Source organism: Phycodurus eques, chromosome 1 (genome assembly GCF_024500275.1).
Source record: "Phycodurus eques isolate BA_2022a chromosome 1, UOR_Pequ_1.1, whole genome shotgun sequence".
NCBI lineage: Eukaryota > Metazoa > Chordata > Actinopteri > Syngnathiformes > Syngnathidae > Phycodurus > Phycodurus eques.
In genome coordinates, this window is record NC_084525.1 from 23,161,493 (window position 1) to 23,175,022 (window position 13,530).

Below are 13,530 nucleotides of genomic sequence, written 5' to 3' on the forward strand. Positions count from 1 at the left end.
TCAGCCTCACAGTTCTGAGGACCAGGGTTCAATCCCTGGCCCCGCCTGTGTGGAGTTTGCATGTTCTCCCCATGCCTGCGTGGGTTTTCTCCGGGCTCTCCGGTTTCCTCCCACATCCCAAGAACATGCATTAATTGGAGACTCTAAATTGCCCGTAGGCATGATTGTGAGTGCGAATGGTTGTTTGTTTCTATGTGCCCTGCGATTGGCTGGCAACCAGTTCAGGGTGTACCCCGCCTCCTGCCCGATGACAGCTGGGATAGGCTCCAGCACGTCCGCGACCCTAGTGAGGAGAAGCGGCTCAGAAAATGGATGGATGGATGGAATACTGACCCAAAAAAAATCTACAATACAGCGGGACCGCAATAAGTGAACCGCGATATAGCGGGGGTTTCATGTACATCCTGTATCCTACTTTCAACGACTTGGTCTTTACATCAAAATGTAAGTTTAAATGTATGAAACTGATTTTTATCGTATCAAATCATTATCATTCTATGCATTAGTGCCATGGTTCCATTGGACAATGTTGGTGTGTGGACAGCAACGGTCAAGAGAGAGCAGGAACAAGAACTCCACCTGGTGTTTCTCCTATAGACTGTGACGGTCCTAGTAAGCAGAGACCATTCTTCATCCACACATTTCATGTCCTTTTTTTTTTGTTTTACCCTTTGCCCTAATGTCCTTACTCACCCTCTCGCTGTCTGTGACACACACACACACACACACACACACACATGTATAGGTTAAAAGAAGTTCTTGCTGTAAACTACTTTTATGACTGTCCAAACATCTTCAGAGTTTGTTTTGTGGGAAGACGGATGGATTGTTTCGTTGGCAACCAAACAGCTAACAGCCTGCTTTTTCATGGTTACCCCACCCACCTAAAAGGTTGTTGTCACCTGAGATTGAGTTGTAGGCTTCGGATTTTCTATGTGATTTATTTATAAACCACCGCTATCATCCTCCTCCTCTCCATTTTGGCACATGCAGTCTTCTATGATTAACAGCTGCAGCTTTTAAAGCTCTCTAACAAAGTGAGTTATTATAGGGATTTTAAAAGATAAACGCAAAGGCAAGACAAAGTGTGTATGTGTGTCAACAAAGTCCCACACAATTAATCACACACTTCCCATATACTGTAGATGTAATATACTGTAAACTCAAGCCAGAAACACATTGAGAATAATTTGCAGAGGCTGAATCGAGGCAGCTGGACTCTTCTTGTCCGTTGAAAACATTTCACTTTTAATCCAAAAGGTTTCTTCAGTTCTAAATTTTAGATTTGGAGTCTCCCTATTTATCTCTCTGGTGTGTGTGTGTCCCCTGGGGCTGGTCACGTCTTCAACAAACAAGTGTCCAGCTGCTTCAATTCAACCTTTGCGGATTACGATGACCTGGTTGACTGAGAATCTACACAGACACCCTGAGAATAAGCACAAGGGATGACTATAAATCATAACAGAGATGTTTAACTTTGTCGATGTGTCTCTCGCAGTTCACGTGACTCCGACCGGGCGTCCCGAGAGTGTGTGCGAACGCTGGAGGATCAGTTTAATGGAGCATTACGGTGGGAAGCCAGAGCCGCAACAGTACTTGCCCCAGTGTGAGCCAGATGGACAGTTCAGGTAGTTGCTCATCTGTGCTAGACTAGCCAATTACTGTATGTATGTGGCAAAAGTACTCACACTCTATACTTAAAGACCCTTTCAATTGAATTCAGAGATTTGTTTCTAAGTACATTATACATATTAAAACATAATTGCTCAAAACATGCTCCGACTCACTTGTGGAGATGTAGCATTAAACTGTTATTCCGTATTTAAATTTTCCCAATTTTGGGGGGCGTGACTAAAACAGGGCACAGTGACGCACCTGGGCCCGGCTTCGGTCGCCTCTCTCCTACTACAGGTACTGTACAGTATATAACAACTTGAGTGCCTTCGTTTGCATTAGCAATTATCCGCCACAATTGCGATGTGGAGTTAGCATGGCTACACTCTGAAAATGCATCTTCCCTTTGGATAGTGCGCTGGCGTGGCTGCTTGAGTGTTTTGTTGTCGCACCACAGGGGGAGCTAGGCTTTAAGCGAATATATTTTTGCAGCTCAAACATAGTTATGTGTAGGCAAAAGAAAGATGCTAGACGAAGTGGCATCCATTTTTCCAGGTTGTAGTAGAGGTATTTGACTGACAGTTAACAGTTGAGCGGGGTGTGGTTTCAGAGCATTCAGTGGAGAGTGTTCAAGAGCGGACACAAGGGCTTGATTTTTCATAATTTTGGAGCCTTTTTTTATATATATATACTATTCTACTATATAAATTTGGCAGGGTTGTTTACAATACTTCTCTGTGGTGTGTCAAATTTAGAATACATTTATTCTGACAGGGACATATACTTGTGTAGAAAAATAAGACTGGTAAAAGTAGAAGTACTGATTCAACTCCTGTTGTAAAGCAAAAGCCAAAAAGAACTACTTAAGTAGAGTACCAAAGTACAAATTCTTCTCAGCACAGAGTATCACTTTGCCATACAGCACCATTCCTTGTATAAGACTGATTTGATTTATTCTAACGGTTCTGGCATCAGTCCAATCCAGTGCTATGGGGAGACCACCTACTGCTGGTGTGTGGACCAGGATGGGCGAGAAGTTCCGGGCACCAGGTCAAATGATGTCGTTAAGCCTGCATGTGAGCGTTGGATGATTTCTGTTGCATCATATGTGAAAACCTTCCGATACATGTGCCCACCAATTTCCCCCCCTATTTTGTTGTAGGCCTTCCCTCAGTGGCCCCGCCAACCGTACACCCATTACCCCGCCTGGATGTGACTCCTCCCTCTAACACTGATATCACACTGCTGTACGCACAGGGACAGAAAATAGGAGCACTTCCTCTCAACGGGACCAGACTAGATACAAGCCGCTCCAAAACACTACTGACTCTACATGTAAATGCATAGATGGACACTTTGGTGTGAATTACTTTATTATAACTATTTTCCCAATGTGCGTGGATGCAGGGCTCCATAGTTGTTGGTCTATCTTATGACTGCAGACAGAACCAAGTGTATTGGACTGATTTGTCGGCACGGACCATTAATAGAGCATTAATGGTGCCAGGAGCTGAGCCAGAGATACTCATTAACTCGAGTGAGTGATCACAAACACATTTATACACTAGCTAATATTTTGAGTGATTTTTATTTTTTTTAACAATTTGCTCCTTGTAGATCTGGTCAGTCCAGAGGGTTTAGCTGTGGATGTCAATCGAAGGCTGATGTTCTGGGTGGACTCCAACCCTGACCTGATTGAAAGGTCCAACTTGGACGGCAGCGATAGAAGGACGCTTTTTGACAAAGACTTGGTCAACCCCCGGGCCATCATCGTGGTCTCATCCACAGGGTAATCCACTTTTCTCTTAACCACGACCCTCCTCCTCCTATTAAAAAAATAAAAATTAAAAAAAACACCCAGCCAGAAACCTCCCAGTGATACATCCCATAGGTGATCCACTGTCTGTATCTCATTCATTAGTGAAGACGTCTTGTTGAGTCTAGTTTGTTCCACACTGGTGACATCGCAGCCTCCATACAAGTCCATCGCTAGTTGATAAAATTTCAATCACTGGGTTTTTTTTAGCAACATGTGTTTACTCTCTGTAAGACACGAGCAAATTTTAGTGCTCTCTTAGTGACGGCCGCCAAGACTCATGAATTCAGAGTGAGCGCACAAGGCCATAGTCAGTCTACTTTTCAGGAATAGCATCTGCTTTTCATCATTACAACTAATTACAGATCATCAACAGGTTTATGTGTGTGTGTGTGTTTGTGCACGCGTGTGGGTTAGAAAGAGGAGGAAAGTGTGTTTGTGTGTTTAATCCATCATTAAACACAACAGCCAAATCAGGTAATCTAAAATATTTGTAACAGTTTAGTTTCTGACTTCAGGCCAACTGAATGTGTGTTCATGCATGTGTGTATGTGTGTGCGTGCGTGCGTGTGCGTGCGTATAGGTGTGTGTGCACACTTAAGTTCCAGCTAGTGCTCTTTAATTTCGTAACATGCGTGTGCCACGCTTACACGCACATACACACATATGCACGAACACACGTACATCCCACACACTAATGGGAAAAGCAATGAAATGACGACAAACATACACATCGGTGAGCATCTCTTACACAAACATCTGTTCAAATGTACCTTTTTTTTTTTAAACTGATTAACTGCCACAAACTGTGTGTGTGTGTGTGTGCATGTGTTTGGAATTTGATAGCACATGTGGTGTGTATTACTTGTTGCTCCCAATAGACTCGCCACATGTACGTCAGCACCCACCCCCCACGCCACACACACACACCAAAACTGTGATCATCCCGCTGAGCATCTTTGATTAGCTGATTGAACTTGTTCTATTCCCTACTGTAGGGTGGTTCCGATATCTGGATGTGTTAAGTATCGTGCAAAAAAGTCTTAAGACTCTACTAGTTTTGCTTTTTCAATAATCTCATGTTATTTTTAGTTCAGTGGTGCCTTGAGATATGAGTGACCCCACTTATGAGTATTTCAAGATACGAGCTGTCGTTTGGCCGACATATTGCTTTAATTTGAGATACAAGCGCTGTATGGTGGCAGCAAACTCAACCCAACTCACTTCACATTAAGGAGCAGTTTGGCAGGAACTGGAACAATTCTTCAAAAAAGACGCTTCATGCTGTTTAATGCCACTGCCAGATAAAGTTTACTGTCAAACAAAAACATCAAACTAAATGAATTACACCTTATGTATTTAAAACAACCAAACAAATTAGGAATGCCCCCGCTAACTTAATGCAAACACATAGGAAAAAAAAAAATCCATATTTAATTCCAATTAGCGATCGATAGTCGGGGTGGCATAGCCCAATGTCTATTTGACAATACACCAATTTGACAATACACCAATACTGTGAAAAATGACCAATATTATTGCTTCCTCTTGTATGCTTTCAATTGACTATAATGTTCTACTGTAGTTATTAATCCATTTTCTAGACCTATGCCTCCTGACTTTAGACAAGAGGTGGAAAAATAGACAACCAGTCACGTTCACACACGATGGATAATTTTGAATCTTCAATAAACTTAAATGTTTTTGGGCTGTGTATGAGCTGCCATCCGGAATATAATTCAGGATTACCTCTCACACACACAATTGAAATGCTCTCATACACACAATGGAAACACTCTCACAAACACACTACCGAAGCACTTGCAGACACGACTGAAACGCTTTAACACACATTCCTAAAATGCTCTCACACAACTACTGAAACATTCTCACACACTTTTGCAACGCTCTCATAAGCACCACTTTGGGTCTATCGCTGCACGCCCCTGCTCTCACATGGTCCTGCAAACCCGATACTCAAGCAACCTTTATACAGCTTTTTTGTGCATGTATGTTATTGTGCACAAAGTTAACTGATTGTGTTTATAATATTAAATAAAAGCGGAAATGGTCCAATCCAAATCATTTTGTACCCCGTTGCAGTTCTCTGTACTGGACAGACTGGAATCGAGAGGCTCCCAAGATTGAGAGCGCATCAGTGGATGGACAGAACCGCCGGGTGGTGGTTTCTGAGGGTATTGGTTTGCCGAATGCATTGACTTACGATTATTCTTCTGGGCACATCTGCTGGGCCGATGCAGGTAAACAAAACACCTGGGAGACCACATTTACTCTTCAGCTGGACACTTCTCATCTTAACCCCTTACTGTTTGGGACAAATTTGACCCGTGTTGACATTTGACATCAATAAAAATGTAATGCTTTCTTATAAACAATATGTTAGAGTTAAGCAAAATGATTGCTTACCATTTGGATTGTTCTCTCTCTCTCTCTCTCTCTCTGTGCTAGGTACTAAGCGGTTAGAGTGTATATTCCCAGATGGTTCAGGGCGAAGAGTAGTAAACCCCAGCCTCAACTACCCATTTAGCATGGTGTACCACAGAAACCACTTCTACTACACTGACTGGAGGAGGTGAGGATCTTCATTTATTTTCACACAACTGAATTTTATCCATGAACTTATCTCAAAACCAATGAGTGCTGCTGCTTACACTGTGCTCCCTCAACACTTCTTTGAAGGGACGGTGTAATCACAGTCAGCAAAGACAGCGGTACGCTCACTGATGAATATTTGCCAGAGCAGAGGTCTCACCTGTATGGCATCGCCATAGCAACATCCCACTGTCTATCAGGTGAGCCAATATAAGCAGTACCCTCCACAGTTTATTGTACACTATATGGACAAAGGTGCTGTACTTGGACACCTATTTTTTTCATTATTTTATTTTTTATTTTTTTTGCTTTGAAATGAGAGTAAAAACTTGAGATGAGCGCTGTATGGTGGCAGTGAACTCAACGCAACTTATTTTACAACAAGCAGCCATTTGGCAAATAGAATTAGTGAACAATTCTTCAAAAAAGACGCTTCAAGCTGTTTATTGCAGCTTCCAGGTGAAATTTACTGTCAAACTAAACATAAAACAAAGAGAATTACCAGAATTTCTCATGTAGAATATGCTAACCCTTTTTTCCTAAGGGGGGGGGGGGGGAAACAAAAACAAAAAAAAATCAGCAAAAGGCCATCCATACATCCATCCATTTTCTGAGTCGCTTCTCCTCACCAGGGTCGGGGGCAGGCTGGAGCCTATCCCAGCTATCACCGGGCAGGAGGCGGGGTACACCCTGAACTGGTTGCCAGCCAATCGCAGGGCACATACAAACAAACAACCATTCGCACTCACATTCACACCTACGGGCAATTTAGAGTCTCCAATTAATGCATGTTTTTGGGATGTGGGAGGAAACCGGAAAGCCCGGAGAAAACCCACGCAGGCACGGGGAGAGCATGCAAACTCCACACAGGCGGGGACTGAACCCCGGTCCTCAGAACTGTGAGGCTTACGCTCTTCAGCCAAAGTCGATAAAGCATATTATATAGGTTAGGCGGTATACTAGGCTATAAGGGGTGGGGGTGTGAAATACATAAATAAAAGAAATATCATTGTATAAACGTATAACAGTACCTAGGGTTGTGAAAAATCATGTACTTTAATTCCAATATGATATGTAAGATAGCAAATGTATACACAGTGGAACCTCGAAAGAACGGACTAATCGGGCGGTGGGGGTTGTCCGATATAGCCGATTGTCCATTACATTGAAGCACTTTTGTTTTTAGGCCATAGGCACCCATATTACTGTACAGTACAAATTTATTGTTTTGTAGGGTTCTTTTCATGGCCTAAAACGCCCAGTACAGGATAAACTAATCCATCCATCCATCCATTATCTGAGCCGCTTATCCTCACAAGGGTCGCGGGAGCGCTGGAGCCTATCCCAGCTATCATCGGGCAGGAGGAGGGGTACACCCTGAACTGGTTGCCAGCCAATCGCAGGGCACATACAAACAACCATTCACACTCACATTCACACCTACGGGCAATTTAGAGTCTTCAATCAATTTAGAGTCTTCAATCTAGTTGCCATGGCCCATGGCGCTGCCTTGTCCGAAAGCAGACTCATAACAAAAGCTACTCGGGAACGATCAGTAGAGTATGTAAGCGGTTACTGATCAAAAACCAAGGAACATTGGTGGAGGAATTGTCCACATGATCCAAAATCTCCATAATAACGTGGTGGATGGGGATATTTGGCTCGCAGGTGTTTACAGGAATAGCAGGTGGCGTGTGTGGGGGAACGCTTTTCGTCGAATCTGTAACAGCAGGAGTTGCAGGAAGGAGAGCGCAAACCTGGTCAAGGCGTGAGTCAAGTGAACTAATGTTGTTATTGAGTGCATTGATAGCAAACATAATCTCCCGGAGTGAGTGATCATGTTGGCTAACCAATTCCCTTTGGCTAGACAAAGTCTCTAAAACATGCTCAGTGCTAGCGAGGTCCATAATGGCCGATAAATTATATTCTGGCTGCGTCAAACCCAATATATTTGGACACCAAAGAAAAACAACAGAAGATGCATGTTCACAGACTTTATTCAACAAAGGGAGCACGCTGACGTGAAAAGATGACTAAACAGAAAGTAACGTGACAGAAGGGCAACGTGAAAAAACCCATCTAGCAGACCGGTACTTAAATAAGGACAGTGGACGGAGAGCCACAGGAGGAAAACACTAAAGGAATGCTAGGATGCTAGGAGAACAAACTCTAACCTACACAAGGAAGAGAAACGAACAGAAAAACACAGTATTACTTACTAGAAAAACAGCAGACGAACAGCGCTACTGGCAGGACGGAATGCGCGAGAATGTAACAAAGCTGGCAATGTAATGACAACAAGCGAAGTACAATTTCTCAGCATTTTCCTCCTGCGTCTCCCATGCTTAAATGCACTGCTGATGACAAATCACCAGCAGCTGCATCGCGAGAGACTCCGGCCACCGACCTACATCCAGGGACCGCAACACAACAGAAAATTCCACACAGGAAACAAGCAAACAAAACAGGATATGACAAAACTTACCATTTAGTGTGCTTCATAGTTCCAAATCTATTGCCAAAGGCGAAGAGCTTGACAAAAAAATCCATTACTGTACCCAAAATAACATGTTCCAAATTCCCCCAAAAATTGTTTTGTATTCCTCAGAGCCATGCTGCTCTCTCTCGGTCTATGCGCCATACACACTACATAGAATCATTATCACATGGCCGCCACGTCAATGCCCCACATTAAACATGGCCACCACATAGGCACGGGAGGTACGTTTTTTACAATTGGATACACTCATATTGTATATCTGTGACACGGAAATACAGTCAGTCAGTCCCATTCTCTGCCTGCATTGTGCCAAAGCACCAGTCAACAACAGCGGACAATTCTGGAACTGACAGACTTTGTCAACGGCATTTTAAGCGACAAATGGAAACAATTTTTGGACACATTGTTCAGTCCCGACGATCCGTTTTATCTGATATCTGTTATATCAAGGTCCGTTTTATCGAGATTCCACTATAGACAGGATAATACGGTAACTTTTCACTGCCCACCCGAGAATCATGACGTCCTTGCAGGCGCCTCCAGACCATATCATACCTGTTGCTACTACGTCCGTCCGTTGATGGCGTCGGGTTAAGCGTCTTCACTGGACGGCAGATTGATATTGCCAAAGTTAAAAAATGTCGGGTAAAAGAACATGTTCTGGAAAAAAAACACGGTAGTCCAGCACATCAAAAACACATTAATCGGCTTCTAGTTCTGTAGCGGAATTATGTCAACCCACCACCACTGTACTTTAATTGCCATATGATATTCATTCATTCATCTTGTGTACTGCTTATCCTCACTAGGGTCGCGGGAGTGCTGGAGACAATACCTGCTGACTCTGGGCGAGAGGCGGGGTACACCCTGAACTGATCGCCAGCTAATCGCAGGGCACATATAAACAAACAACCATTTGCACTCACATTCACCCCTACGGGCATTTTACAGTCTTCAGTTAACATACCGTGGATGTTTTTGGGATGTGGGAGGAAACCGGATTACCCAGAGAAAACTCAAACAGGCACGGGGAGAACATGCAAACTCCACACAAGTGAGGCCCAATTTGAACCCGGGTCCTCAGAACTGTGAGGCAGACGTGCTGACCAGTCGCCCACCCTGCCGCCCTTGCAATATGATATGTAATGTCTAATATTATTTATTTATTTATAATCCGCAGAATTTTCGCTGCTCACTGACAATCATGGCGGCCTCGCAGGCGCCACCATATTGATATCTGTAAACAGTGCTGAGTGTCGCAGAACGTGCTTGTAATGCATTTTCTAACACACCCATTATAATATCTGTTGCTACTGCATCTATTTGACATCAGATTTAGCGTCTTTACTAGACGGCCAATTTATTTATTGGTACTAGTACTACAGTACTAATGTTATACTTAACATATCATTGAGCATTGATTTGAATTGATCACCATCTTTGTTCATTGCTAATATGAGAAATTGAGAACACGAGTATAAATGGTGAGAAGGCGACACAAACGTTCAAATAAAAAATAATAATGTTTTTTTTTTTTAAATGTATTATGTAAGTGCATGCACACAGCAGAATATTTATTTGAAAAACCTAATAAAATATGTATAATACTTCATGTTTTGAGCATGGATAGCAGCAAAGAACTGGTGCATGTAGGTAGCAAAGAATGTGCATGTAGGCAGCAAAAAACTGGTGCATAGGTAGAAGGGTTTTCCTGATTTTTGGGGTAGGTCTATGATACTCGAGAGCATATTATACACAAGAAATTATGGTACACGTTGGGCAGGTTAGTTTAAAGATAACACATAATCGGAGACACAATAGACGGGCTAACAAACATCATTGGGATTTTTGGGGCCGATCACCGATCAGCGAGTTCAAAAAAACGATAACCGATCACAAGATGAAGCAATGTGTCTATTGAAATGACCTGTTCATTTACTGTATTTACTTGTGTACTCAATTGCTCAAAAAATTATATTTACAATAAATAATGTATCTTTGTTCCTCTATTTATGCCAGTGAGGCATAGTGACAGACAGAACAAATGAATGGTCTTCTATTAGATGGCAGGAAGTACATACAGTAATTAATGTATCCACTTTTTGTGACATTTTTGTTTCTTGGTGTGCCTTTGTTTCTTGTGTTCCTTGGCTCCATAAAGGTTGGAAATCAAGGTTGGAAAGTTCTCCAGTCAGAACGCGTATTCTAATCAGTCAGGTCAAACCAACATTACATGACAGAAATAATGGGTGCTACCTTACTGTAATTAAATTACTTTATTTTAATTAAATTACTTCACCCACACCGAAACTTTACAGCATGATTCGACAGAACGGCAGCATGTTTACGCACAACCATTAGTGCTAGTACTAGCTTGCTAGGCTACATAACGTTTTGTTGCCTGCTTGCAACCCGTATCGTATTAAAAGTACGTGAACATACCTCAAGCAAGCCTTAGTCAAACGTCCTCTCCCGAGCACCGGTGACCACCAACACGTTTTTTTCCCCATTTTCTTCTTATAATACAGTCGCGGCGCGATCCACTCTTGTAGTCAGTAACGAGTGTATCCAGTCGCATTTGAGTTGACCAGATAAAGCCCAGTGATCGTAAAAAACGGGACGCGGTGGAATCGGAATACAAGATTTTATTGCAGTAGTCTGACATAGTGCAATCGTGAAAGAGCAAATTTGTCTTGTAGTCTGATCTGGGCATTACGTGTTGTCAGTCTCAGACGTGTTGTCTGTCCCACGCTGCCGGCATGTTTTTAAAAAACAAAAACTTTATTGGCCGTCAGTTATTTACAGTACTACGTCAAAAGAGACACGACAAGGCTAAAAATAAACTAGCTTTTGGATTCAATTATACTGTGCATGATGGCGAAGCGCGGCACGGTAGCCGACTGGTTAGAGCGTCAGCCTCACAGTTCTGAGGACCCGGGTTCAATCCCCGGCCCCGCCTGTGTGGAGTTTGCATGTTCTCCCCGTGCCTGCGTGGGTTTTCTCCGGGCACTCCGGTTTCCTCCCACATCCCAAAAACATGCATGAATTGGAGACTCTAAAGTACCCATAGGTGTGACTGTGAGTACAGATGGTTGTTTGTTTGTATGTGCCCTGCGATTGGCTGGCAGCCAGTTCAGGGTGTACCCTGCCTTCTGCCCGATGACAGCTGGGATAGGCTCCAGCACGCCCGCGACCCTAGTGAGGAGAAGCGGCTCAGAAAATGGATGGATGGATGATGGCGACGCAGCGTAAATGTCTTTTGCGGAGCCGATCAATGACGTCATTGACGTCGGTGTAAAGTCTAGTTATTATAACCTTCTCAGCAACGGATGTTTGAACACAACAGTGAAGCAACACATACTCACAGGCATACTGTATATTATTTATCCTCTGCGAAGAATGACTAATATTAGTGTGACTTACTGAGGACTGACCTGTCTTCATGTTTATCGGTTTGGCTCTATTATACTTCCTCTAGGGCGCCAAGGCACACACACCAGAAGGAGCAGTCCAATGTCCATTGAAATGAAGCAAAAAAGTATGACAAAAACAGTTTAATTTTAAGGTCTATTCAATATAGGACATACAGTACAGTGATACAAAACAACCTTATTCACCATAAAACAACGTGTGTCTGTATGTGAGTGTGTGTGTCTATCTCTCTTACATCCAGGTGTAAAGTCTACTTGTGGTCCATAAACCAAATACGTCCGCCAGTGTCATTTGATCCACTGACGTCATCTACAAAACCTTTGTAAAACACCTGTAAATTAAGTACAAAGCTTCACACTAAACACAGGATGATGCCCAAAGTAGTACCTTGCGACTGTCCCCCATACAACCCTGACATACAAGCACACGTCATGTGTACTTGACACTGGCTAACGCTGTCATAACAGCAGCCTGCTTCAAAGACGTTGGTGTGTAGTGTAATTGTGTGCATGATGACAGCTTTGAAACACACTGACTTAAAAGCTCTTGTTGTTCAACACACCCAGACACACACTTTAGTGAAGTTGTTGGATGTCGCTTGGTAAGGATGTTCCAGTTCTTCCTCCAGGCCACTTTACACCTGAGCCAATATTTTGTAAATAGGAACGCATTAGCACTGTGAACAAGCCTACGTTAGCCACAGCTTCTACGTGAGTAGCATGACTTATCCGTAATGGAGTGTTACTGTAACACTAATCGGTTTGAATTATTTGTATTTTTTTTAGCATGTACAATCAATTAAAAATCAAATAGAGGTGGCAAACCTGTTGAGCAGGATTTGCTAATTCAGCTTCACTTCTGAGTCCACTCAGCTGCCTGAGGTCCCGTCATTGTTTCTGTTAGCTAGTCCAATCCCTGTTGGCAAATAATTGAGGGACATTTTTTCTATTTTCCTGAGGTGGATATTCCGCCATCATTTCAGCAAATCTCCTGAAGCGCAAGGTCCAGGGTTGGTGGACTTCCTTTGTGCGCAGTAATAGCTCCAATAACTACCAGCTGATGACACGATCGAGTTAACTGCTGCGTTGATAGTTATCGTTAGCTTGCAGAAATATAATGTTCAAGGCGAGTGATGGTGATACGAACGATCGTTGGACGGGATAAAGACACGAGGTCCATGTACATATTTAAGTCGCCAGCAATTTTCACCAGCTCATGCTGTAAATAATAAGGGTACCTGCTAAAATGTAATGCTCCGGTCATGCATGGATCACTGCATCCTCTTCTGTATGTAGAGACGTCTCCATGCGAGACTATTGCCCTGCTTTTAAAGGGAATGAAAGAAATCGCTTCGACCGGACGGGATTGAAGTCGGCTGTGACGATGGCCACACCAGCGCAGACAACACACCTTTAAATGCACTGTGTGTACACTCATCCACGAAATTACCAAAACCAAGTCTAGCCCACCCCCTCGCAAAGTTACGCCGAGTGCAGCAATGGATTTGTGCTTGTCACAAATATGAGCCCGCAAACTTGAAATCTAGAGTCAGGAG

The 13,530-nt window shown here is 43.1% G+C and overlaps 1 protein-coding gene across 1 annotated transcript in view; it reads left to right on the forward strand.

The window, feature by feature from the left end:
* The window catches only part of nid2a (nidogen 2a (osteonidogen)), a 65,653-nt gene that overhangs the window by 50,324 nt on the left and 1,799 nt on the right, over positions 1–13,530 (forward strand). Inside the window, exons 43-51 of the mRNA XM_061683482.1 lie at positions 507–612; positions 1,499–1,628; positions 2,590–2,690; positions 2,777–2,949; positions 3,022–3,151; positions 3,232–3,403; positions 5,534–5,691; positions 5,900–6,023; positions 6,131–6,243. Of these exons, the coding sequence (XP_061539466.1) occupies positions 507–612; positions 1,499–1,628; positions 2,590–2,690; positions 2,777–2,949; positions 3,022–3,151; positions 3,232–3,403; positions 5,534–5,691; positions 5,900–6,023; positions 6,131–6,243 (1,207 nt within the window). The remainder of the gene's footprint in view (positions 1–506; positions 613–1,498; positions 1,629–2,589; positions 2,691–2,776; positions 2,950–3,021; positions 3,152–3,231; positions 3,404–5,533; positions 5,692–5,899; positions 6,024–6,130; positions 6,244–13,530) is intronic.